Below are 26,929 nucleotides of genomic sequence, written 5' to 3'. Positions count from 1 at the left end.
TTAAAAAAATAAAAAAGCTTAGCAGAGTGGATATTTATATGTGTTATTTGAAGTCATCAAGTCATAAGAATAAGATGAGCAATGTTTTTACTGTCATTGTAACAGCAGTAATGATATAATGATGTGATATGAATAATAAATAATTCTAAATGTGCCAAAGTCGGCGCAAGGGGACATCAGTAGTGTGGACAAAAGTTCTGTGAATGCGCCTGGTGCAGAAAAAGAAGGAAGGAGTCAACACCACAGGCAGCACTCGGAGAAGGAGGATCGAGGAGGTCAAAGTACATTTATAGCCGCACGCCGCGCTATACATAACGTCGTCACGCGGACGATACCGCGAAAAACTTGAGCTTTGGAAACAGCACCCGCCGTCAATCAAAATGGCACCCGAGCGCCTGACCGCCGACGGCCAAGATGGCGTGATAAGGAAAACACCATCTGAGTGACAGGGGAAAATTGAATTTAGCCAGAATGCTACTCTGGCGAAGCAGAACGAGCCTATCTTTCTAACCCACTGAGATATGAAGGTAAATGTTCGAAAACTCTTAACATAAGTTTTTTAAATCCTTACATCTAGGGATGGGCAAGTGTCGACCGGCCTTATGTCAAGGTATCGGGTACGGCTGGCGATACCAGCCACTGATACTTGGGGGGGGGGGGAATCTGACATTAAGTCCTGCTCGTCAGTAGTTGGCGCTACATTGCAGTGGGTTGACACATTGGCAAATCATTATGTGCATCAGAAAGAAAAAATATATCTGGGTATTGATGAGTAGTCAAAAGTGAATACTCAATTGGTATTGGTCTGAAAAAAAGTGATAGCGAACATCCCATCCCTACTTTTATCATTTCTTTTTTAATTCTGCCAAAATGCAACTTATTGTTTTACGGTTTTGAACAAAATGGCTGTGTAGTTTTAAAAAAGTGCAATTTAGTGCCTAGACCTCTGCCAAGGCAAAAGAAAATCTAAATGTGTATTAAATTCAGGGGTTGGGGTTTAAATTTAAGTCTATGTTAGCATTTAGATTTAAGAATTAGTCGTAATAATTAGTTTAATATAATTACTGTGCCGAGAGGGAGTTTTTCCAAATTTGTGGCGCTCCCTGGAGGCTACGGCACCCGTAGCATTTGCCAATGTCAGCTAACTCTGGGCGAGAAGCAAGGTACACCCATTTCAGAAAAAAATCTGATCTGCACCTCGTTTTCTCCATCTTAGACCTCCGCCAAGGCGGAAAAAAAAAATATCTCGGAAAATGGATGAATGGATGTATGTATATATATATATGGATGTTTTTCACTGAATGAGCAAAGAAAATTTTAGCCAAGAGACCAAACACTCCTATCAAGATCAAACTGTTTACATTTACAGAAACGTTTCTTGTATTTGTCTGCATCGAAGGATAATTCGCTGATAAAAATCCAAATGTGAAAATGTCTGTGATCTGCACCTTTATCCAGACTTTCAGAAAAACAACAAAAAAACTATAGATACCTGTTCGAACAACTGTGTCTTGTAAACATTTATTTTAATATTGTATGACATTTCTGCACACTAGTAGGTCAACTTTGGCATTGGATACAAGCAAGGTTATTGATGTTAGTGATTCTATTTCCTTTCGAGGCCAAATTGGACAGATCACGGAAAAGCCAAGGCTGACATCTAGTGTTCATTTAGTGTTCTCGACCTACTTCCAAAGTTAGAAGTAGGACCTATTCAACGCCAAAATACAGATGGTGAAATTTACTCGTTACTGTCAGTTGTTTATAGTACCTGTTTTAATCATATCGTTTGCCTAAGAGCATAATTGCCCGAGTAACGTTTTAACTTAGTGTCACCATTTCAATCAAAATACCAAAACTGTTTATTCTTAAGATTCTCAGTCATCCAGGTTACGATAATCCACAAAGGTTGATTCGAGTTAATTGGATTCGTTGGTTGAATGTGTTCGTTTTTTCTAGTTGTTTTTTTATTATTATTTTATTTTTAAAAAAAATTAATATAGAAAAAAGACTGCCAACTATGCTATTAGGCTTTTCTTTTCTTTTTTTTGGTTGGAGATGTTTTTTGTTTTTGTTTTTTTAAACAGCAGAAGTTGGTGACATTTGGGACAACCAGTACCCTGGGGAGAAGAGCCTTGGTGAGAGAGGTAAAGAAGAACCCAAAGATCACTGTGACTGAGCTCCAGAGATGCAGATGGGAGATGGGAGAAAGTTCTAGAAAGTTAACCATCACTGCAGCCGTCCACCAGTCGGGGATTTACGGCAGAGTGGACCGACGGAAGCCTCTCCTCAGTGCAACACACATGAAAGCCCGCATGGAGTTCGCTAAAAAAAAAACACCTGAAGGACTCCAAGATGGTGAGAAATAAGATTCTCTGCTCTGATGAGACAAAGATAGAAGTTTTTGGCCTTAATTCTAAGCGGTATGCATGGAAAAAACCAGGCACTGCTCATCACCTGTTCAATACAGTCCCAACAGTGAAGCATGGTGGTGGCAGCATCGCGCTGTGGGGGTGTTTTTCAGCTGCAGGGACAGGACGACTGGTTGCAATCGAAGGGAAGATGAATGCGGCCAAGTACAGGGATTTCCTGGATGAAAACCTTCTCCAGAGTGCTCAGGACCTCAGACTGGGCCGAAGGTTCACCTTCCAACAAGACACAGCAGACAGCTAAAATAACAAATGAGTGGCTTCAGCGCAACTCCCTGACTGTTCTTGAAAGGCCCAGCCAGAGCCCCTGACTTAAACCCAAGTGAGAAAATGGCTGTCCACCAATGTTCACCATCCAACCTGACAGAATTGGAGAGGATCTGCAAGGAGGAAAGGTAGAGGATCCCCAAATCTAGGTGTGAAAAGGATCTGAATATCACTATCACTGGATCTGAATCACTATCACAGGATCACTATCACTATCACTATCACAGGATCTGAATATCACTATCACTAAATATCACTAAATATCACACAAGGCGTAAGCCTTGTGTGATATTTCAGTTTTTCTTTTTTAATCTGCAAAAATTTCAACAATTCTGTTTTTTTCTGTCAATATGGGGTGCTATGTGTACATTGAGGGGCTTAAATGATTTTAGAAAACGGGTGCAATATACGACCCAGGACGCGCTGGAGAGACTACATCCTTCGGCTGGCCTGGGAACGCCTCGGGATCCCCCCGGAAGAGCTGGATGAAGTGGCTGGGGAGAGGGTAGTCTGGGCGTCCCTGCTGAAGCTACTGCCCCCGCGACCCGACCCGGGTAAGCGGTAGAGAATGGATGGATGGATGGGTGCAATATAAGGGGGTCTGAATACTTTCCGTACCCACTGTGTGTGTGTGTATGTATTTTTATATATATATATATAATATATATATATATATATATATATATATACACACACACACACACAGTGTACTGACAACCAGGCCAGATTTGACAATCATCCTGGTTGTTGTGGGAGACTTTCCTCAAGAATGTTTTCATCCTGGTAGGTGAGACTTTTACAACCCTCGAGTCCAAATTTCATCTTTATAAGAGCTGCTGGCCCTGTTTAACTGCTCTATAAATATACTTATTCACATTTTTGGTGGTGCTTTAAAGGATAATTTCATTGCTTGTGATGTTAAAGGCAAAAGAAAAAAAAAAGCAAGATAATTCCTTCTTTGCAAGCTTGTAAAGTCTCACTTTCACTGTTGGGGTGTTTCAAGGCTGATGGTCCCGTGCTCAGACAGGCCAACATCACCCCCTTTGGGCTGTTTACTCGTCTTGTATTGCATCCATCTTGACCCTTTAGTGTAATATATATATATATATATATATATATATATATATATATATATATATATATATATAATATATATATATATATTTTTTTTTTTTTTTAAATAAATATTCATTATTTGTATTTCTTTTATCTGCAATTGGGTGTACTCTGCCTCTTGCCCGAAGATAGCTGGGATAGTCTCCAGCGCGCCCGCGACCCGAGTGAGGATAAGTGGTACGGAAAATGAATGAATGAATATTTGTTTTATACAATGGTGCCTTGACTTACGAGTAGAATTAGTTCTGTGACCATGCTTGCTAGGTTGGGCGCTATGGCCTTAAAATTCTTGATTTTGTTTTGAAAAATAATCTGATTTGTGATTTAAATACATTTTTCCTCCCTTCAATAAGAAGTAGTACATGGCAATAGCATTTTTCAAAACTTCGCGCATTAACTCTATCAGTTGAGTTATGGAAAAGATTCTGGTCTGTAAATACTTTAAACTAGGGTGGCAACTAACAATTATTGTATTAATCAAGTAATCTGTCGATTATTTTTAATGAATCTGATTCAGGGTGTAGCCCGCCTCTCGCCCGAAGATAGCTGGGATAGGCTCCAGCACGCCCGCGACCCTAGTGAGGATAAGCGGTACAGAAAATTGATGGATGATGCAGTTGCTGGTTTGACCCATATTAGTCACAAAAGGGCGGCACGGTGGCCGACTGGTTAGAGCGTCTGCCTCACAGTTCTGAGGTGTGGAGTTTGCATGTTCTCCCCGTTCCTGCGTGGGTTTTCTCCGGGCACTCCGGTTTCCTCCCACATCCCAAAAACATGCATCGTAGGTTAATTGACAACTCTTAATTGCCCGTATGTGTGAATGTGAGTGTGAATGGTTGTTTGTTTATATGTGCCGTGCGAGTGGCTGGCAACCAGTTTAGGGTGTACCCCGCCTCCTGCCCGATGACAGTTGGGATAGGCTCCAGCACGCCCCCTAGTGAGGAGAAGCCGCTTTTGATTTTGATTACAGAAATCTGAGAATATTTCCTGTCAAGAGGCTGAATCAGAGGATTTGGACCATATGAAGTTAAACAAGGTTTCTAAACAATTAATTGATGATCAAAATAGTTGTCGATTAATTTGACAATTTAACTATTTGTCGATTAATCAATTAATTGTTGCAGTAGTACTTTAACCCCAGTAAAATATAATTTACAATTGATCTGCTGTATATATTTCAGGATGAAATCACTGTAAAAGACAGTCATTTAAAGTGAGAACAAAACATTAAATTTTATTGTCCTCATTGAAGATAATGGTAGAAAAAAAACAACAGTCTACTTTGCAATTATCGTCAAGCGACACCGAGGATGACTCTCTCGCGCTTCCTCCGCCGCTTGTTCTTCTCCGCCAGTCGTCCTGTGGCGTCGGCGAAGAACATCACTTCCTCCTTGCTCTCCACCTCGCGCTGGAGGAACTGCAGGGCGGCGCTATTGAAGCCCATCAGGTCCTGGATTGAAGGAGAAGATAAGGGTGATGATGGTTGTGATGATGCTGCTGCTGATGATGATGATGAAGTGGAGGTTTCAAGTCACGGACGAGAGCAGTTTGTGGAGTAGGTCGACTTACGCGAATGTCCAGCACTTTGGAGAGCGTGTTGGTGCGCAGGTCGTCGATGACGGGGAGAAGCTTCTGGCTGCTGGAGATCTGACCAAAATGAATTCTGAGGGGAGGAAAATTGGGGGGGGGAAATTAAAATGAGGCAATTTAAATGCACTGAAGCAGGGACATAACTTTGTTGGTGTAGGGGAGGGGGCGTAAATCCGCGTTCGAAATAAAAGATTTGAGTTTAACAATGTAAAAAGGTAAAACAAAAGAATTTACTTCTATTCAGGTAAAAAAAAAAAAAATGTAATGCACCAACAGGGGTCTTAAAAATATGCTGATATAAACTTAACAATAAATTAAAAATTAACATCCATCCATCCATCCATCCATTTTCTGAGCCGCTTCTCCTCACTAGGGTCGCGGGCGTGCTGGAGCCTATCCCAGCTATCATCGGGCAGGAGGCGGGGTACACCCTCAACTGGTTGCCAGCCAATCGCAGGGCGTAAAAATTTACAGACTTTATAAATTGAAATGTAAAATGACAGACTTTTCACATAAAAAAAAAAACATTCAATGACATTTGCTTAAACTTTTTATGCATACAAAACTAAAATAGCATGTCAGACCATTTTTTGCTTACATTTTAATAAATATATGCCAAATCTTGCTGACTTTTTTTACACTATAAAATACAAGATAAGACATATTTGCTAAGTTTCTAACAAATAAAAATAACTCTTATGCCTATTTGACAAGAATAAAAATACGTTTTTTGTACTTTTGGTATAAAAATAAAATGTAAAACAAGTCGGAAAATTTTTGTTGATTTTATTTTTAATAGAAAATAAAGGTATGATCAATTTTGCTGAGACTGTTATCTTAAAAAATAAATCTTGTTTTTAATGCATTTTTCAGGGAATGTCAAACAATTAATATTAATATAAAAATGTAAAAACACTCGGTTTTCTTGAGAAAAAGAAAATAAACCTTAATACAAGTACAATAAAACTCCTTGATACCCTTACAGCTTGTCTCAAATCCTGCTTTGGCACTTTTGGTTATGCATGAATCTGGGCATTACTGTAAGTCAAACATATTATCACTTTTAAAGCACAGTTGTAGTTCACCGTCTATGTTTGATTAGTGAGTGTCATGAACTATGGGGCGCTATGCAGCATACTAAAAGAAGTCCTGCAGCGGGTTGACTGACTTGAGCAGGAAGAAGAGGCAGCGGCACACAAGCTCCACCTCCACGCCCTGCCGGATGAAGCCGCTGAAAAGCTCCAAGAGCTCAGGAACGTACGGGAACGGTAACACCAGCAGGGACACCTCCAGCTCGCTGACATACCACATAAAACAGACACAATTAGAAGAAAATATCATATGAGAGCAGTGATTGTTAAAAGGTGTGGGACTAGTGGTACGTGGAGAATCACTGAATTAAATCTTCAAACTCTGCCGGATGTTACAGTAGCGTTAATCCAGTACTGTACTGTTTTTCCATTTTCCTATACTTAAGCATAGTGTTAATAAAATGTGCATACCATAATTTCTCATGTATAATGCGCATTACCCCCCCCCCCAAAAAAAATGTCAAAAGGCAATAGTGTGCATTATACATGGGTATAGGAGAAAATGAAAAAGACTTTCACATTTTATAAATGTATGCTGCCATCTAGAGGTTCTGAAAAAGCTGTACACTTTCATTCCAATATGCCACCACCCCCTAGAGATTATAAAATAGTTGTACACTTACATTCCGGTATGCCACCTGGAGGTTATGAAAAAGGTGTAGCCTACACTTTCATTCCAATATGACTGCATATATTTACAATTGTGCTCATAAGTTTACATACCCAGGCAGAAACTGTGAAATATTTATTTATTTATTTATTTTTATTACGACTGATGACTGAACAACAACCATCATTAATTTCTTTATGGTTATGTTTTGTTTAATGATAATGCTTTTCTAAAATGCTTGACGGTTTAATTTGAATCCCATTAAAATAAAACTAAATGTGTTTCGCCTGGTCCTTCATGTTTCCTTTAAAGAATTGTACACAAATTCCGGCTGGGTAATCAAACACATGAGCACAACTGTGTGTTTCATTTACTAAATAAAAGTAGAGCTATGAATTTCAAAATAAGAGCAAGTAAATAAAAATAAAGTATTATGTGTTCAAATAAAGTGCTAAACTTCAGAATAATTCTTTGAAAAAAATTTAACAAAATACAGATAATAATGTTTTGATCATATGGGTAGAACCAAAATCATGCATTGTAAAAATGCATTATACATAGGTTGAAGGGTTTCCCAGAATTTTTAGGTCAATTTTGGGGGTGCGTATTATACATTGTGCCCATTACACACGAGAAATTACGGTATTATTACAGTGGCTTTCAATTATATTAAAATATATATTTTTAGCAATAAAGCCTCTGTGTTGTTTATGTTGAAGCTAACTACCACAACCAAAAGTTTCAATATTTCCACAATTACTTTTGCTTGCACCGAAAAAAAAAAGTACAAATCAGGTATAAATATAATTATGAAAATGGTTGATCTTTAGGTTATGTTAGCTCAACTGTTGTGACGAGACAGTCTATTAATCATGTATTTATTACATTTTTGCTTTGTTATGATGTTAGAAAATTTGTTCATGTTGGTATCATGAACGTTACGTTACCTTGCAAAAGTTAAAAAAGGTGCAGGCGCAATATGTTGAAGCTTCACCCCACACCTTTTTGGTTCGCTTCATCCTTTATTATTTCTGAAATTTGAATTTTTCTTTGAATTTTGACCTTATTGAAAGGACTGATGATTTAATGCCAATCAAATAAATACTACTGCTACTACTAAAATAAACAAAACCAATAAAAAAAATAGCAACACTTCTTAGGCCAACTATGTGACACTATTTTAAAGTTGGTCATGATGGTAGTAGTTTTTGAGGTGGCACTTAGGGTATAATGTTTGACGACTGTATTAGAGAGCGGTTGGGAATCACGAAGAGGAAAAAAATGTAGTTTGGAGTCGTTTCTCACCTGGATCTGACTTTCTTGATGACATCAAGAACATAGCGGGATGGCTGAAAGTGCAACACACAGACACATGCGGGGGCACACAATCAATGTAAATAGTCTCCGACATGGTAAAATTCGAGAAAATACGGCTCTAAATTACAGGACAAAAGTTATGCATGACTTGAGACCAGAAGTTCAGCAAGCATCAAAGGGTTAATCTGTGTGGACGTCTTTGGCTTTTTCTTCATCTTTTGTTTTTAGAGTTGAGCTCTGGGTGTTTCAATGTTAAAATTGCAATATTCACAGTGGTTAACGCACCGTCACACTTGTTTGACATCAAAGCCTTGGAAAAAAGCCATAAATAGAGAAATACATTTGTGCTTGTGTTCTACACAGCAGCCATCGAATCAGTCCTGTCTTCATATATTACAGTCTGGTTTAGCGCTGCCACAAAAAACGGCAAACTCTGACTGCAACGGACAATCAAAACTGCTAAAAAAAAAAAATAAAAAAAAAAAGAGTGTCGGTACCCCCCTACCTACTTTTGAGGACTTGCACGCTGCCAGAACTAAGACAAGAGCATGCAAAATCCTCTTGGGCCCTCCACATCCTGTTCACTACCTCGTCCAGCTCCTTCCCTCAGGTAAGCGTTATCAAAAAATGCAAACTAAAACTAGCAGACATTCCAACACCTTCTTCCCTCTTGCCATTAACTTTTTAAACAGTTGACTTACAATTCCATTGTAACATGCTGCGAATTTTGTCTTGAGATTGTTGTCTGTCGAGCCAATTATACATTATTTGTACACTCACTATAGTAGTCTGTTTTTATGTCTCAAAAGTATTTTCTGTCAAATGGCTGTCTGTTGTTGTACTAGAGCGGCTCCAACTACTGGAGACAAATTTCTCGTGTTTTTGGCATACTTGTCAAATAAAGATGATTCTGATTCTGAAAGAGAGAAAAATAAAATAAGGGAGGAACAACAAAGAAAAAATAAATAAAAAAGCAAAAAAAAAAATGGAAAGTGGAAAAAGAATGAAGAAAAAGGATTAAAAATGAATAAGAAATGGAGCGAAAAGGGAAAACAAAACGAGAAATTAAGAATAAAGCAAAAATTAGGATATGGCTTCCACTGACTTTTTGGTACGTGCCCCCCAATTTTCATTGGCCAATCTCTCTGCAGAGAGTTTATACTATGTCCACCATTTCACCACATAAAATATTAATATTTCTATCTCCATCATTTCCTATAGTAGACAAATACGTTTGTGCTTGTGTAAGGGTGAAGTACTCACAGAAATGTTTCCAAAGGCCACAAGGATGGGATTTGGTTTGGGGAGTGGCAGCTGCAAGTTCAATAAGAATGTATCAACAATTTGGCCTTAGCAAAGATAACGCTCACTTTTGATTGGATCTAATGAGGTGTGGTGAGTGTACCTAATTTTACAACCAAAAAGAAAAAAATCTCTCACCTCTTTTCCGGCTCGCTCGCAGGCGTATTTATGTTCTTCCAGCTTCCTGTTCTCCCCGCGGAGGAGCTCCAGAGCTTCCATGATGCGTTCGGCCTGGTGGCGAAAAACGCATGTGATAAAATTAGCAGCATTTTTAATAAGAATGCTAGTCATACTAGAATGCTAGTCAACACTAAGGCAACTCACAGCTTTGACTGTCTCCACCGTTTTCTTGCCGGCTGGCGCGGCTTCGCCTGGTGTCTCTCCAGGCACCTGCAAAATCACCACGGAAACACAGGATTGGCTACAATATAATAAGATATAGTAACCAACCAGGAAGCACCGCAGCAGATCAGTAAGAATTTTACAGGATTTTAGTTGGGTACTATCTCAAACTGGGAAATGATTAAATGCTAACGTCCTAACAGCCAGCGTTTTACCTGAACAAGTTCAATGAACGAAAGTTCATGAACTAGTTTATATTTTGTGCGAATGTGAACTGAATTTAGTTCATTTCTACCTGATGAACGTAATTGAGAACACACTCATTATGGCGTCAAAAAACAATTTTCAAACAAAAGTTCATTCAAGAGTGTCATGTTCTGTTTAGGGACTTCCAGGAAAAAACCCATCTGAACACACAGTACGAGCCTTCATATGTCAGCAGTTAAACACTGTATTTGGCAAATGATTCAGTGCGGCTACGGACGCCATTCAAGGCGGGTACGTCATAGCTGCGTGAGAATGCGAGGTGCGTTCAGGGACACTGCGTAAATGGCAGTGAATGTGTTTTTCGGTGGTTCTTTTCTGATACAGTACATAATTGTAAAATTTGATTAAGCCAACTAGGAAAATTATTATTTGTATCAGAATGCTTTATATAAAACTGACATCATACTGTCATATAGATTTTTTTTGTAATATAATAGATAAAATAAAATATTTTGTCAATATAGTCAGCCAGAGCTGCACAGAATGTAAAGTTATCAATGTCCTTTCACCATCGTTCCTGTCATACTGTGTTGCGTGTGTTTGTTTGCACATTAAGCACAAAAGTCCTGTTTTTGTCTTAATTCGTCATTTTAAAAAAGACCATTGAAGCAATACGTTTTCCCTCCTGTTTTTGAGATTGTAGGGTGAAAGCTGCAGCTGGCTACTAGTGTGGACTGAATGGGTGGCAACAATGAGAAAATGAAATGCCAGTAGACAGTCAGCAACACATTGAGAAACCCAAAAAAACTAACTGTGAATTACTTCATTTTTGGAATGGTGAACTGAACTTTGAACTAGTTCGCGTAAAAAATGAACGTTCCCAACACTGCTAACAGCTAGTATGGTAACAGCTAGCATGATACCAGTCTCATCAACATCTCTGGGCACCTGAGAATCATCACGTGGAAAAACGTGGTTGGCTAAAGCGCTAATGAACTACGGAGATTGAATGCTAACATACTCAAATTTGGTATGCTAATACATAGCAAGACAGAAACATGAATATCAGGATTTTACACCATGCGCTTCAGTCGAGTACTCTTTAAAATGGGGAATAGATCAAATGCTAACAAGAAGCATGCTAATAGCTCGTCTCATCATCGTCTCTAGGCACCTGCGGAATCACCACACGAAAAAATTCAGTTGGCTTATGCACTGCAGAGAGATCGATTGAATGCTAACATGTGGCATGTTAATATATGACCAGATTGCAACATGACATTAATAAGGATTTTACACCATGTGCTTTAGTACTCTTTAAAATGGGGAATAGATCAAATCTTAACATACTAACAGATAGCATGCTTACAACTACCATGCTAACACCTGGTCTTTGCAACATCTTTAGGCCTGCAGAAACTCCACACGCAAAAACGTGGATGGCATAAGCACTAATGTGCTACAGAGATAGGTTGAATGCTAACATGCAAACATTTGAATGTAACATATTGCAAGATACCAACATGACACTATTAAGGATTTAACACCATGTTCTTAAGTTGGGTACTATTTCAAATGGGAATTGATCCAAATGCTGGCATTCTAACAGATTGCACGTTAACATGTGGTCACATCTCTGGGCACCTGCAGAATCGCAACACGGAAACATGGGATTGGTTAAATCTCCAATGTGGGTAACGTGGCTAGTTAAATGATGCTAACAGTGGGTATGCTAACATACGCGTATAGCAAGATATAAACTTACCACCGGAGCGTCACCCTTGGCCAGGCTCTCCTCAAACTCTGCCTCTCGCTCCTGTCCAAATGACAACAACATGGTCAATGCCAAGAAGATTTAAAAATAATAATAATAATCCTTCTTCCATTTTTTTTCCCCACCATCTCTCGTTCCTCCTCGAGGATGATGGGCTCCCTGGTCCTCTCCCACAGGCGCAGAGACTTGTCGTGTGAGGCCGACACAAGATGGTTGCCGTTGGGGCTGATGCTCAGACACCACACCTCGCGATGGTGGCCCTTGGGTGATGAGGGATAATCAGTGATTATTTCATCATAGCAAAGCAAAAATAAAATATATATATATGTATATGTAATTTTAAATATGGTCAAAGTTTGGGCATGTCTGTTTTTTTATTATATATACCAAAGTACATCACAGTATTTCGTGCTCAAATGCCTGTAATGCCACTTTTCAACAACAAAGGGTTTGAAGCAAACAAAACATAACCACATACAGTACTCAGATTTTTTCCAGTGAAAAGGGCTCTCTTAAATAAAAAATACCATTCAAAGATGGCACAAAACTGCTTAACAGCAAACCAAGATTAAGTGCAAGAAGTCATTTTGTGCATTGTTTCACAAAAATCAACTAACTCAAAATTTTAATATATTATGTTTGTCCTGTATGTCATTCAAAATCCCACAATTAAAAGGCCTACTCACTTTGCAGTACAGGGCAGTTCACTCTGCTATGTATGTAGAGCACTGGTGCGGCTCCCCTATCCTGCTGCTTGTCCAAGCCACCATACGAGTTTGAAACACTATTAATGCCGTTAAATATGTCCATGTTTTTGGAGGAGACACATTTTCCTAACTCCTCATGCACTTGAAACAAACTGTCAATGGTTCTTGTGAAGGGAGGAAAGAAAAAAACATGTAGTTTTTGCGTGCTTGTGATTTGAAAGCTTGGCAGTTTCAGTACCGTATTTTCCTGACCATAAGGCGCACTTAAAAGTCTTAATTTTTCTCCAAATTGGACGGCGCGCCTTATGTGTGCACTGAGTTCCAAAATCTGTAAATGTTGTTGTGTGACTTTAATGAGCGCTCCGCGTGACTGACTGAAGAAGTCAAAAAAAGGAAAGAAAAGAATGGCAAAGCATAAATTTAAAAACAAAAAATAGGAAAACAAGAATGGAAAAAAGAGAAAGGGGAAAAACAGAACCAGGACAAAAAAAGATGCAGAAGAGAAAAATCAATATTGATACCAAATTCTATGCAAATAGGTTACAGGTGGTCCAATGAGTACCTCCAAGTAGTGTAAACCTATGACCGCTGTTCACCGGTCATCATTTTCAACAGTGACGTCAACCACATTTGAAACCATGATGTCACAACATGACAGCAGGAAGCCTTTTGATTTTGAAAAAGAGACTGACCTCCAAGGTCTGAACGTGTTCAAACTTGTCGGCGTCCCACTGCTTGATCTTCTTGTCTTTTCCTGCCGTGAAGAACAAATGTGTCTTGGGGACGAACTGCAGGAACATGACGCTGCGCACACAAGAAGTGACTCGTTTATGTCCATGTCCGACGGGACCACAAGTGATCTTCAAGTGTTTCCAACCTGTCGTCATGTGCAAACATTGAGCGGTGACAGTCACCGAAGTCCAGGCCCCAGATCTTCACGTTGCGATCTGCCGAGCCCGTAGCGATCAGCATGCTGTCCTGCAAAATTCCATTAAAAAAACATTTTTAGGCTATTTTCATTAATAATATTGAATAACATTCTGGAACGAGTATCCATAGTTGCACCCAATTTGTTTTATTTTTTACAAAAGTCTGTTACATTATCTTGGCGTGATTACAAATAAAAAGATAAATGAATAAACAACATTAAAAAATTAACACATGAAAATACAATATTTATTAATGTATAAAAATCTAAATAAAAACAAACTAAATTTAAAATAAAAAAGTAAACAGAAAACTATGAAAGGAACTAAATTTATTTAAAGCCCTTTAAACCATTTCATTAAAAATACAAGCAGCAGACACTTGAAATTAAATCTAAATGTTCAAACGTAAGTATTTCATTCTACTACTCACGTGAGTGATGTCCAGACAAAGTACGGGTAGCTTGTGCCCGTACAGCGACAGGAAAAACTGCATGCAGAGGATGACGAGACAAGAGAAGAGAGTTGTCATGCGGCGAGTGCACAGCTGTTGAAAGTGAGCTCATTTCCTTGTCGAACGAGCATTTACCTTGAGCGTGTCCGTGTAGAAGACTTTGACGGTGCAGTCAAGCAGGGAGACAGCCAGCAAGCGGTGATCAGGTGAGAACTTCACGCACAGGACGTCTTCCTCCAGCTGTAACGTGCGCGTGTGCTTCAATGTCAGCCTCCTGCAACACAGATACACACACACACACGCGCGCAAACATGAAATCACTTTGAAAAGGGAGAAAAAAAACAAGGTAAAAGGACACAAAAGAAATAAAATAAAATAAATAAAAGGCTAAAGAGAAAACTGGAACAAGAAAAAAGGAAACAAATGGATAAAAAGGAGAAACAAAGGAAACAAGGGGCAAAAAACTGAAGAGTTGGGAAAAGTGAGAAATACAAAGGGGAAAAGATGATAATGAAAAAAGTGGGAATGTACAAGAGAAAAAGGAGGAGCAGAAATGAAAAAGGAAAAGTAAAGAAGAAAAATTGAAAACAGAAAAGAAAAATCGAAATGAGAAAAAGGAGGAGAAATTAACAAAAAAGGAAAAAATGGGAAAAAGATGAAAAAAGTAATGAAAAGATTAAAAGGAAGTGAAGAAATACAAATAAGAAAAAAATAAGAGAAAGGAAAAAAGAAAAGGCAAATAAAGGAGAATGTTAAAGGAAATAAAATGAAAACAAAATGAAATAAAAAACAAACAACAGAAAAACTGGAAAAGGAAAAAGGAAGGAAAAAAAGATTTTTTCCACACATGACGTGCACAGACCTGGAAAAACAACTGTGAACTGTAATGTGTATGCCAGGCCACAAGTCGGCTACTTGTCCTACTACTACTACTACTTGTCCTCCTGCATCTCATCCAGCATATTTTTTTGGAATAATCAAATAGCTTAGAACTTGATGCAAGTATTGCAACTTACTTGTGTCCACTGGCCTCATCCTTCACAAGCTCAAAGTCCCACAACTTCACAGTCTTGTCCGCACCTCCAGTAACGAGCCCCCGCTACACACAAATGCATTGCGTAAAGTCATCCACAACACAATCTTGTTATTTGACACACAAAATTAAATAATGTCACTCACAGTATAGGGAAAACTATTAGTACAATACTAGCAGTAGTTAGTATGTATATAGAAAGACGCTTCCTACATACAGTAGCCTACATGTGAATTTTCATTTTCACTGTCAATAACATTCATGTGCTGTTCACTGAGAAACTGACAATATAAGACACAAAAACAAAAAAAATAAAAAAAGAAGGAAAAGAAAACAATTTTGAAAAATTAAGGTCAAAAAAGGAATCAAGAAATAAAAAGATGGGAAAGGGGAAAAGATGAAAAAATAAAAAGGGGAAAAGGAAAAATAATGGAAAAATGGAAAAAAGCAAGAAAGTGAAAAATAAACAAAGGCAAGGGGAAAAATAAGAAGACAAATGTAAGTGGGGATAGCTGTAAAAGGGAAAAAACATGAAAAAATAGAGCAAAAAGGAAGAAATAAAAAGGAGAAAAAAAAAGAAAAAGGAAGAAAAAAGTGGGGAAAATGACAAAAGGGAAAACAAAAACAGTCAAAAGGAGGCAAAAATATGAAGAAAAATGACATAAAAGGAAAAAAAGGAAAGGACAAAGAAAAATAAGGAAGCAGAGTTAGTCAGTGGAGCTGATGGTGTACCTGGTCGGGGGCCAGGCACATGGACCACAGGGCTCCATCATGGCCGTCGACCGTCTCCAGGAGGCTTCCCGACGCCAACTCAAAGACCTGCAGATTACCACTCTGACAAAGGGGGGGGGGGGGGGGGGGGGGAACATCACTTAATAATATTCAGAAGGACATTGAGTATAAAATTGTGGTGGGCAGGCACCTTGGTCCCCAGGATGATCTGCCTGTCTCCAGGCACAAAGAGGGAGCAGAGGGCGTACTCACACGCCATGGTGCGCACCACCTGCAGCGTTGACCTGAAACGCAAAAGCAACTCTTTTTAATTTTACTTCTCAGTCAAGGCTAAAAAAAAATGTCAGACAAACAACATGAAAACAAATACAGGATTTCAAGTGCATGCCCAGCTATTGGAGACCAAACGCTATACATGTATTAAATATATTATTTGGAATTTATTTGTGATTATATTTAGTTGCAAATTGAATATTTTTTGTATTATCATCTATGATGTTTTATTTAGCTATTTTTTAATTTTTTTATTACGGTAATTGTATCATTATGCAATACATTATGTATTAGTATTTATGTAGTATCATATTTTATTTTCTTACAATTATTGCGTGTGTATTCTGATGTTGTATTACGATAGTTGTATTGTTTTAGTTTTATTTGATGTACTATTTTATTTTGTAATAATCATATTTTTATTTCTGTATTAAAATATACATTTACATGTTTATCTTATTTATATTTTATACTAGCGTAATTTCTCATGTATAATGCACATTTCCCCCCCCAAAGAAATTGTCAAAAGTCAGCAGTGCGCATTATACATATGTATTTGAAAATTTAAAAAACTTTCGCATTTCTATAAATGTGTCGCCATCTAGAGGTTATGAAAAACATGTACACTTTCATTCTAGTCTGCCACCGCCACCTAGAGGTTATGAAAAAGGTGTAGCCTACACTTATATTCCAATATGACAGGGGTACGTACATATGACTGCACATATGTACAGTTGTGCTCATAAGTTTACATACCCTGGTAGAATTTGTGAAATTTTTTATTTATTTTTTTTTAAATACGACTGATGACTGAACAACAACCATCAACTTCTTTATGGTTTTGTTTCATGATAATGCTTTTGTGAAATGCTTGACAGTTTAATTTGAATCCCATTAAAATAAAATTGTGTTTCGCCTGGCCCTTCATGTTTTCTTTAAAGAATTCTACTCATCTTACAAATTCTGCCTGGGTAATCAAACATATGGCCACAACTGTGTTTTCTCATTTACTAAATAAAAGCAAGGCTGTAAATTTCAAATTAAGAGCAAGTAAATAAAAACTAATTATTATGTGTTCAAATAAAGTGCTTAACTTCATAATAATTCTTCAAAAAACCTAACAAAAAAACAATAATACTTCATGTTTTAATCATATGGGTAGAAGCAAAATCATGCATTCTAAAAATGCATCATACATAGGTAGAAGTGTTTTCCAGAATTTTGAGGTCAACTTTGGGGGTGCGTTTTATACATGGATGCACATTATACACGAGAAATTGCGGTATTTAGTATATTTTATTGTTCAAGTAATATATATATATATATATATATATATATATATATATATATATATATATATATATATATATATATATATAGTATGTATTAATAGCCAATCTTTTATATATTGATATGATTGCCCTTATTTAGTTTTAATACATTTATAAAATATAATTTTAGTAAATTTTATACATTAGCTATAGTCACTATTCAGGTATAATATTTAAAGCATACAAAAATAAATTTAAAATCAATAATCATAATATTACAGTTGTTACTCTATTTTCTACTGTTTGTACAATATTTTTGTGTTATCCATTGCTCCTGCGCTCTCTCAATATATTGTGTTTAAACGTGTTTGTATTGTTTATAGGCCTTTCAAAAGATTTAAGTGCCGTAAATGCAACAAAAACATGCCGTAGCGTGCATTTAAATAGGGTATTTCTATTTCATATATTTCACTTATTGCAGAGGTGGACTGGAGGGGGGATACAGATAATCAGTTTAGGAATGGATAACCAATTTATTATTACTACTTTATGAACACATAACCAGCTGATAAAAAAAATACCTGGTTATTTATACTTTTACACAAAAGGACTAAGGACTTCATTGAGCTCAGGAAGTAGGAGAATTTTCTCATATTCACACTTTTTTGTTGATAATCAACATTAACATTGAACATTTTGGGTGGTAAATATTTACTAGACAGCGGGAGAATATAAAAACGATTAACAGCAACTTAAGACAATTGTGACAGATTTAAAAAGCAGGACAAATACGGTCTAAATGACTTACAGTACTTTGTCAAAACTAAAGTACAATACTTGAGTTCATGAGTGAATGTGAAAGGCCCGGTTCAACTGGGTTTGCCTGTGAGCTGCACTACACTTCAAAACGTTCCTCCCGGTTTATATGCCTTATTTTGGCGCCGAGCGGCGACCTGGCCGGCTACTGTGGGCTACCAAGGCTTCTCTTCACCCATTGATTGCAAGGCTCGTGGCTGCTCCGCTCCCCACATGTGAAAGCCGATGAGCCTGTCCGCCCAGCCCGCAGTGAGCGGCGCCGCAGCCTTCCCACTTCAGAGGAAAACTCAAGTGAAATAATTACCCCTCAGTAATTATTTCACTTGAGTGAGAGGGAAATCTAAGATAACAATACAATTACAAACCGTATGGTAGACGCTTTTACAGTGCACGTACAGCTCTATCTTCCGTGATCCCTCAACATGTCACGTGAGTGTTTTTTTTGTGTTCATGTTTTGTTTTAAGCACACACATACATCGGGCAAGTCTTGTGCAAAAAAAAAAAAAAAACCAACAAATTTCATAAAATATCAAAAGTCAGATTTCCGGAACTACGCCGGAGTACTTTAAGCCATGCAATGAAAACAAATATTTGCCAAAATTAAAGGGTGTGTGTGTACACTATTTCTGAACTATGGAGAGACAATTACTGTACAGGACACAAAATAGCTGCATTCAAAATTCCACTGTAAACAGTGTTGTGTACATGACAAAAAACTAAAATAAGAAAAATGCAATGTATACCGATGTGCTAAAAGCAGTGTCGCATGCATCACCTGTTCCAAACTTTGACGGTGTCCCCGGACGCCGACAGCACGGCCAGGTTGTCCGAGCTGAATGCCAGCGTGCGCACGTCGCTGCGATGGCCGCCCAGCGTGAGGCGCGCCGTCTTGCTGGCCGTTGGTGCCGCGTCCCGCATATTCAGGCTGTACGTCTCCACCGTGTTGTTTTGCAGCAGCAGCGCCACCTTCAGCTCGCCTCCAGTGCACGATAGGCACTCGGCCCACCTGAGATGATGAACTGGCGACATAAGTATGACTGGAGTCAAGTCCTACTAGAGTCCCCCTCGCCTCTAGCTTGGGACGTCACCTGATCTTGGAGGAGGCTTTGATGTTGCTCAGTCGGATGATCTCGTCCTTCAGCGTCCTCTCCACCACCGGCTCCTTGCCCTCGTCGTCCTCCGTTGTTCTGAAGGAGGAACACACGCATCATCCTCATCAGATATAAATCATAATACAGCATGGTGGTGGGAACAACATGTTAAAGTTTAAGATGCTTAAAAAAAGAGCAAAAAAAATATTATACAATGCTTAAAATATTACACAAACATATACAAATATTTGAGAAAAATACAAATATATTAGGGGGAAAATACAAAAATATTTTTTTTAAATTACTATTATTATTTTAAATACAAAGATAAACAGAAAAAAAATACAAAGTATCTGGAAATAATACAAATAGAGCACAACACAAACACTAGGAAAAAATAAAAACCCCTTGGGAAGGAATAAAAATATTACACAAAGACAACTATTAAGAAAAAATACAAATGTGTTAGGATAAAAAACTATCCAAAAAATACACTAAAATTGGAAAAACTGAAAACTTAATTTTTTTAAATACAAAGGTATTAAGAAAAATACAAATTCATTCATTTTCCGTACCGCTTATCCTCACTAGGGTCGTGGGTGTGCTGGAGCCTATCCCAGCTATCTTTGGGCGAGAGGCGCGGTAAAACCCTGAACTGGTCACCAGCCAATCGCAGGTCACATATAAACAAACAACCATTCGCACTCACATTTACACCTATGGGCAATTTAGAGTCTTCAATTAACCTACCATGCATGTTTTTGGGATGTGGGAGGAAACCGCAGTACCCGGAGAAAACCCACGCAGGCACGGGGAGAACATGCAAACTCCACACAGGAAAGCCCGGATTTGAACCCGGGTCCTCAGAACTGTGAAGCAGATGTGCTAACCAATCGTCTACCGTGCCGCCAAAATACAAATTACAAATTATTAGAAATACAAATACTTTTGTATGTTTTTTTTTTTTTTTTATGCACAGACTACGTTAGACGGAAAAATACCAAATATTGTGGAAAATACAAAAAAATAAAAATAGACTAAAAACACACAAAACATTTGACCAAAATATAATGAAAGAATACAAATATACTAAATGAGACTAAAATGCAAAACAATGAGAGTTAGGTTAGAGAATACAAATTATTTTGTGTCTTTAGCATTGTGGCTTAAGAGTCATCAGGAACCACATAATGTGCTATATAATAAGCTGAATTCATTTAATGTCCTTACTTGGCCGCCTTCTTCTTGGCTTTCTTCATCTTCTTGGTAATCTTTTTGCGCACTTCCTCTTCCGATAGCACCTTGAAGACCTCCAGAACCGAGTCGTTGCCCTGATGAGTCGTGTCCAAAAACACATTAGATATTTTGACATATGAAGCTGCTGCTAAACTTTGTATTTTGCCCATTTGCTTTGTTGTTTTGTGTCATTTCACCGAGATGACTGGGAGAACTGTGTGTGTCTGTTGGAATTTTTGTCCATTTTTTGATGGTCCGTTTATGAGGGAAACATAGTTGTGATCCAAATTTTGTTTGAATGTAAAAATATAATTTAATGTGGGGAAATTGCCCCCCCCCCCCTCTCCACAGCATTATTGAGACCAAATATAATAATGTGTTAATGGCTTACCATTGCCTTTCCGTGGGAAAGTACCACTCTCCTGGAAAAATACTGCCTTTTGTTGGACAAAATATAGCTTTTTGTGATCAACCATTGTATGTTTGTGGACATGCATTTTTGAGGCAAATATTAAAACTCCTCACTAATCAGCCTTCTAATGGAAACCCAAATAACCTTTGGCGATATAAGAGGGGTAAATATTGTATTTCTGTGGGAAACTTTTTTTTAATTATCTGTGGGAAACATTTTTGTGGCAAATTATAACTTTTTCTAGTCAACTGTTGAATTTTTACGAACAAATACAGCCTTTATGGAAGCAAATTTAGTGTTTTAATGGCAATATAATGTGCTTGTAGTGGGAAACTACCAATTTTTATAACATTCCTAAATAGTTTATTTTTGAGACCAAATGCATACCTTTTTGTGCTCCACTATAAGATTTTTCTGGACAAATATACATATATTGTGTCGATAAATGCAATTGAACTATATACCTGACCTAATACAGCCTTTTAATTGCCAAATATAAAATAAAATATATAAATTATAAAATAATAAAAATGTGGTGGTCATATATAATGTTTTATTTTTTGTTTTAATTGCAAAATAGATTTTTTTTTCCGGGACAAATATATTATGTTTTGTGTCAAAATAAAGATTTTTGTTTTTAGATAAACTATTGGATTTTGATTGAAGCCATGTCACTGGGAATTTTGCACTCACGTGACAGACGATGACTCTGGCCTTGCTGTCAGCGGTCAGAGACACAACTCTGTCTCTGGCCTCACGGAGGATGGAGCCTGCTTTCTTGCAAGTCAAAATACGCTAATAGACAGAAAGAAAAATTCAAAGTCAGTGATGTGCTCTAATCATAAAGACATGATTAATGTTCTCCTTACGTCTTCTGGACTCTCATCCGTGTCTTCATCAGTCCCAACGCTCTTGTCCTCCTCCAGCAGACTTTTGCCCATTTTCACTTTGGGCTCGCCCTCTGCCTGCTCCTGGACCCCATTACAGACACGATGTCAGCAACCATAAGCTACCAGAAGTCTACTTCCTGTCTCCTTCCTGTTTGGGGTCTCGCCTCACCTCCTGCAGGTAGCTGATGTCCCACGCTCGAAGCTCACTGTCGGCCGAGCCAGTCAGCAGTCGCTGCTCTTCGTTAAGAAAGGTCATGCCCCACACCTGATGATGGCACAAAGAGTCAAGTACTATGTTTAATGTTGCATTTATATGCATTTTAATATAGTTTATTTGCATGCAGTTCTTCCATCCATCCATTTTCTGAGCCGCTTATCCTCACAAGGGTCGCAGGAGTGCTGGAGCCTATCCCAGCTATCATCGGGCAGGAGGCGGGGTACACCCTGAACTGGTTGCCAGCCAATCGCAGGGCACACATGAGCAAACAACCATTCGCACTCACATTTACACCTACGGGCAATGTAGAGTTGTCAATTAACCTACCATGCATGCTTTTCGGATGTGGGAGGAAACCGGAGTGCCCGGAGAAAACTGACGCAGGCACGGGCAGAACATGCAAACTCCAAACAGGCGGGGCCGGAGATTGAACCCCGGTCCTCAGAACTGTGAGGCAGACGCTTTAACCGGTCGTCCGCCATGCATAGTTCTTTTTCAATGCAATTTAATTTCAAGTCGGTCTTGGGAAAATACTGTACATGGCATTGAATTGTACAGAGCAGCGTGAACATTGAGCTAACGAGCTCGCTCGACGGTGGCGGGGTCGTTTAATACATCAGTGCCTCACTCAGAGTTGTTGTCTGTGAGTCTCCCACATAACAGACACACAGGAACGTTAATGGTTTATTAACCATAACGACAGTTGCACACATTATTCAGCCAGTAGCTGACTACAGACACTGAGCACATAGCATGAGCGAACATTTGATTGACAGGTGAAGGGCTGTCTCCAGCAGTGATTCCCAACCTTTATTGAGCCAAGGCACATATTTTACATTTGAAAAATCTCCAGGGCACACCACCAGACAAAAAACTCATCAAAAGCAGATACACAAGTCAATTTCCCCCATCTAGTAGAAGAACATTTATTTGTTCTGTCTGTCTCTATATGCTGCTGGTATAGGTAAATGAAAAAAGATACATTACTTGTTGTAGATAAATGACATATTGCCCAATCAAGTGAAATTTAATAATTTCCTGTGGCACACCAGAGGAGCTCTCACAACACACTAATGCGCCACGGCACACTGGTTGGGAATTACTCGTTTACCGCGCCTTCAGCAGACATGCCCACACAGTCCTGCAGCTCAAGGGATAGCCTTTTTTCATGATTTTAGAGCCTTATTTTAAATACATGGTGATTTTTTTTTATTCATTCAAATTTGGCAGGCTTTTTAAAACACTCTTCTCAGCCAATCGCAGGTCACTCTTCTTTTTTTGGCTGCATTGGTTAAACTTTAACATGATTGTTAATTTGGAATTTATGTTCTTTTGTACATAATTGTACAAAAATCAGTATGAAAGTGTCTATAAAAATAAAGCATGAAGTTATTACAAGGTTGCTCACCTCACTGCGGTGGCCCACCATGGTCTTAAAGCAATGCTGCGTGTCCAAGTCCCACCACTTGACAAAACTGTCCTTGGAGCTGCCGAAAACACACTTTTAGTGACACACACTCTCATATGCTCATATACCTGTACAGTGGATATAAAATGTCTACACACCCCTTTTAAATGAACAATTGAGAAAATTAGGTTGAAAAAGTGTGCACACCTTCTCATAACAGGGAATGTGGCTGTGTTAACCAGTCACATTCAAACTCGTGTTAAATGGGAGTCAGCACACACCTGCCACCATTTCAAGTTGCCTCTAAACCCCAAATAAAATTCGGATGTTCTCGTGGGTTTTTCATTGTGATGGTACCTGGTCACCAAGAGGTTCTTGTCTTTGAGAAACAGCGCTTGCGTGACCTCGCCTTTGTGTCCCCGCAGTCGGTACAGGCCGCACTCATTGATGATGTCCCATATGATCACGTCCGTGTCCTGGAAGCGGAAATGACGTGTTTCAGTTCACTCGTGACATTTCAAAAAGTGGCATCTTCGTTAGCTTGTGTTCCACTTAGCGTCTACAGTTTGCGAACATATTAACCTGAAATATTCGGGAATGGGTTGAACACGGCTAGTCAACAAGTCACGTTCCAAGAAAATGTTTCAGTCACTACTGTATGCATAGATCATTTGACACTTGAGACTGATTGACTGACTTGACTGACTAACGAGAGAGAGTGAGAGAGAGAAAACAGCTATTTGCAAGGGGATAGGGACCAAGCCTGACGGCAAAAATAGCAGAAATTCAGTTAGAATTTAAATGGTTTCAGTGAATAATGGGGAATAGGTCCCCTCCAAAAACTGCAAATAGATGAATTTGCAAATGCCGAACCGTGAATATGCGGGGCTCCACAGTATTTGTTTGTATTTATGCATGCGCCACTTCTTAATTTCTGTCAAGATGGTTACAGACTTACCTTGGAGCCGGTGACGAGTCTGGCCCCCAGTGCGTCATAGCAAACGGTCGTGACAGCTGATTTGTGTCCGTTGAAGCAGACGTTGCTCTCTCCGTTGAGCAGGCTGAAGATCCGCACAGCACCGTCTTCATAGCCCACAGCCACGTGGATGCCGTCGGGCGATGGGCACAGGAAGGTCACCTCATGTTTCTGCCCCGCGAGGATCAACACCTGGATGATCAGAAGACGACAAAAAAAATAATTGACCACACGTCCTTACCAAGTTAAAGTTGTTTAACTTGGCTGTTAAACTGTACAAACAATATTTTTTGTATAATTTAATTAAATACATGGTTCCTGTATATTTTTAAGAACAATAAAATGCATGTAAATACAGTTTGAGCCAGCTGATCAGAGCAGCACCACCGCTGCCTCAATTTGACCCGGGAAAAACCTTGAGGAAGTATCAAAAAGCATAGTGTTTTTTATTCTTCTCACCTTCTCCGCTTTGCGGGTGTCCCAAACAAAGACATGTTCGCAAGCCGCCACAGCCACGTAGCGGCCGCGCTCGCCGCCGCGTTGTGTGACGTAGCAAATGTTAGCTTTCTGGCTGCCGATCACGCCGAACACAGCGTGGGGCACGTAGCGCAGGTACTGCTTGGTCAAGCCCATAACGCATGCCCTCTAGGTGGCACCGATCACTATGGAAACAAACAAACAGGAACATTTTTGGAGACCAACTATCTCACTTTTTGTGGCCAACTATTACATTTTTAGGGATAAATACCTCCTTTAGTGAGCAACTTTACTGTTTTAAATGGCAAACTACAATTTTCCTGACCCAATAAATGATCTTTATGATGAAATGTATAATTTTTTGACGGAAAGTATTCGCTTTTTGTGAGCAAATATGTGTTTCTCATTGCATTTCTGTAGCAAACTACCACTTTCCAGGCCAAATAAATGATCTTTAAGGCTACAGAAATGCAATACTACAGTATTTAAACTATATTTGCTCGCAAAGAAGCATTTTTTTCCAACAAAAAGGCAAAAGTGGACAACAAATGTTAGTTACTGAACAAAATGATCTAGTTCGCCAGGAAAGTGGTAGTTGCTGACAAAAATGCAATATTTTGCAATGAAAACACTATTTATTCACAAAAAGAATAGAATACAATAGACAGCCTTGATTGTCATTGTATGGTGCAGATACAATGGGATTTATTATAATTATCTTTGCGACGAAATGTCTAACTTTAATGTGGCTAATTTATGCCGACAAATATTGAGTTTTGTGAGCAAATAATGTTTTAAGAGTTAAATACCGCATTTCTGCGTAAACCTACCACTTGTTTCTACAATTACTTAAAGTTGTGGTAAGATTTACAACTTTTTTTCCAAAATATATGACGTTTTGTGGACAACTATTGCATTTCTGTGCAGCCTGTGGCGAGTCAAGTGTTCTGTTGTAGATATACATGAAACCACAGTACATTACAGCAAGCTATTATTACAAATGTTATTTATTTTATTTTTTTAAGAAACAATTTCGTTATATAAAGTCATAAAATAAACACCAACAGTAGTCGTAGCTTTAGTAACTATCAGTGGGACTTGTCAGAAATATACCACTGCGAATTTTAGGCTCTGGCTGCCACATAACTGTCATTACTAGACCGATTTTAAAGGGCAAAACGTAAATGATTATTTCAATAAAACGAATCCATATTTTTGCGTTTTTTTAAGTCCAAATGGAATTAAGCTAGGCTACCTTTAGCCGCAGAGCGACTGTTTATATGTACGACATCTTCCAGGCGGGCGGCGTCAACGCATCTCGCCAAGGAAGCGCCTCTGTACGTTCCTAACCCCGTCCGCCCGGCTATCTCTGTGCAACAAATCAGTCAACTACAACATACTTGGACCCACGTGTTGACGTTTCTGACTCGAAAGAGCTCATGCACTCACACTCACGTTGCTGATTTTTATTTGTCTATATTGTGTAGCAACTTAAACGACGAAGGTTCAATGAATGTCCTCTAAATTGAGGCTATTTTATCGTCTTACCCCTGAAACGCGTAGCGAGATTGTTTCGTCCTGTGTTGTCGTGATGGAATCGCTGCAGACTGGATTAATCGATCACAGATTCACATTGTAGCGTTGCCGCGGCGCAGTGCGGCGCTTTTAAAAAATATATGTGATGTAGAGCTATATTAATTGCGTGTTATGCTTTCCGAACGACCCACACAACAAATTGTAGGTTTTAAACATTGCGTTTGGTAAGTCATTACTATCATTCTATTGCCTTGGGCTGGAGTCCAAAAAGCATGCTGGTGTTCGATTTTGATTTGTTTTATCTATATAAATATCTTAAATTAGAAACTAAAAAAATCACAACCGAAATATAGCTATAATGTACAATAATGTGTGTTTATTTTACATTCGGAGAGCATGGGAATCTCCAACCCGGAAGCATAGAGGCT

General features: G+C 38.6%; 1 protein-coding gene and 1 long non-coding RNA gene across 5 annotated transcripts; one reads left to right on the top strand and one right to left on the bottom strand.

Annotated features, from left to right (window-relative positions):
• The first annotated feature begins 159 nt into the window (after positions 1 to 159).
• On the top strand, positions 160 to 5,036 carry LOC133487268 (uncharacterized). Of its 3 annotated transcripts, none has more exons than XR_009791278.1 (3): positions 160 to 527; positions 2,088 to 3,250; positions 3,945 to 5,036. It is a non-coding gene; the product is annotated as an uncharacterized LOC133487268 (long non-coding RNA). The 3 variants fall into 3 exon arrangements; XR_009791277.1 differs by having other exon boundaries at positions 3,941 to 5,036; XR_009791279.1 differs by lacking the exon at positions 3,945 to 5,036 and having other exon boundaries at positions 2,088 to 2,824; positions 3,089 to 3,772.
• wdr3 (WD repeat domain 3) lies at positions 5,020 to 26,692 on the bottom strand. 2 transcript variants are annotated; one of them, XM_061793592.1, is made up of 27 exons: positions 26,514 to 26,692; positions 24,948 to 25,150; positions 24,471 to 24,680; positions 23,870 to 23,988; positions 23,513 to 23,591; positions 22,057 to 22,152; positions 21,867 to 21,968; positions 21,691 to 21,792; positions 20,580 to 20,680; positions 19,347 to 19,445; positions 19,034 to 19,264; positions 16,088 to 16,181; positions 15,898 to 15,999; positions 15,149 to 15,231; positions 14,268 to 14,406; positions 14,112 to 14,168; positions 13,630 to 13,730; positions 13,445 to 13,556; positions 12,171 to 12,305; positions 12,037 to 12,087; positions 10,047 to 10,112; positions 9,861 to 9,953; positions 9,684 to 9,734; positions 8,409 to 8,452; positions 6,571 to 6,699; positions 5,382 to 5,475; positions 5,020 to 5,262 (listed from the first exon to the last, which is right to left on the bottom strand). In XM_061793592.1, the coding sequence occupies exons 2-27, from the start codon at positions 25,119 to 25,121 to the stop codon at positions 5,107 to 5,109; spliced, it is 2,820 nt and encodes a 939-aa protein (XP_061649576.1). In that variant the 5' UTR covers positions 25,122 to 25,150; positions 26,514 to 26,692; the 3' UTR covers positions 5,020 to 5,106. The 2 variants fall into 2 exon arrangements, with proteins under 2 accessions (XP_061649576.1, XP_061649577.1); XM_061793593.1 differs by lacking the exon at positions 26,514 to 26,692 and adding an exon at positions 26,221 to 26,379.
• Between the last annotated feature and the right edge of the window lie 237 nt (positions 26,693 to 26,929).

Source organism: Phyllopteryx taeniolatus, chromosome 12 (genome assembly GCF_024500385.1).
Source record: "Phyllopteryx taeniolatus isolate TA_2022b chromosome 12, UOR_Ptae_1.2, whole genome shotgun sequence".
Classification (NCBI taxonomy): domain Eukaryota; kingdom Metazoa; phylum Chordata; class Actinopteri; order Syngnathiformes; family Syngnathidae; genus Phyllopteryx; species Phyllopteryx taeniolatus.
Note: the sequence above shows the minus strand (reverse complement) of the source record. Positions and strands in the feature narration are given on the sequence as shown.

What these genes read in the sequence shown, in the direction of transcription:
- wdr3 (XM_061793592.1), bottom strand. Translation starts at nt 25,121, where the DNA reads ATGGGCTTGACCAAGCAGTACCTGCGCTACGTGCCCCACGCTGTGTTC. An exon ending in TGTGCCTGGCCCCCGACCAG is followed by an intron (nt 15,232 to 15,897) that starts GTACACCATCAG and finishes ATTTGTGTGTAG; the next exon opens with CGGGGGCTCGTTACTGGAGG. An exon ending in ATCAAGAAAGTCAGATCCAG is followed by an intron (nt 6,700 to 8,408) that starts GTGAGAAACGAC and finishes GTGGTATGTCAG; the next exon opens with CGAGCTGGAGGTGTCCCTGC.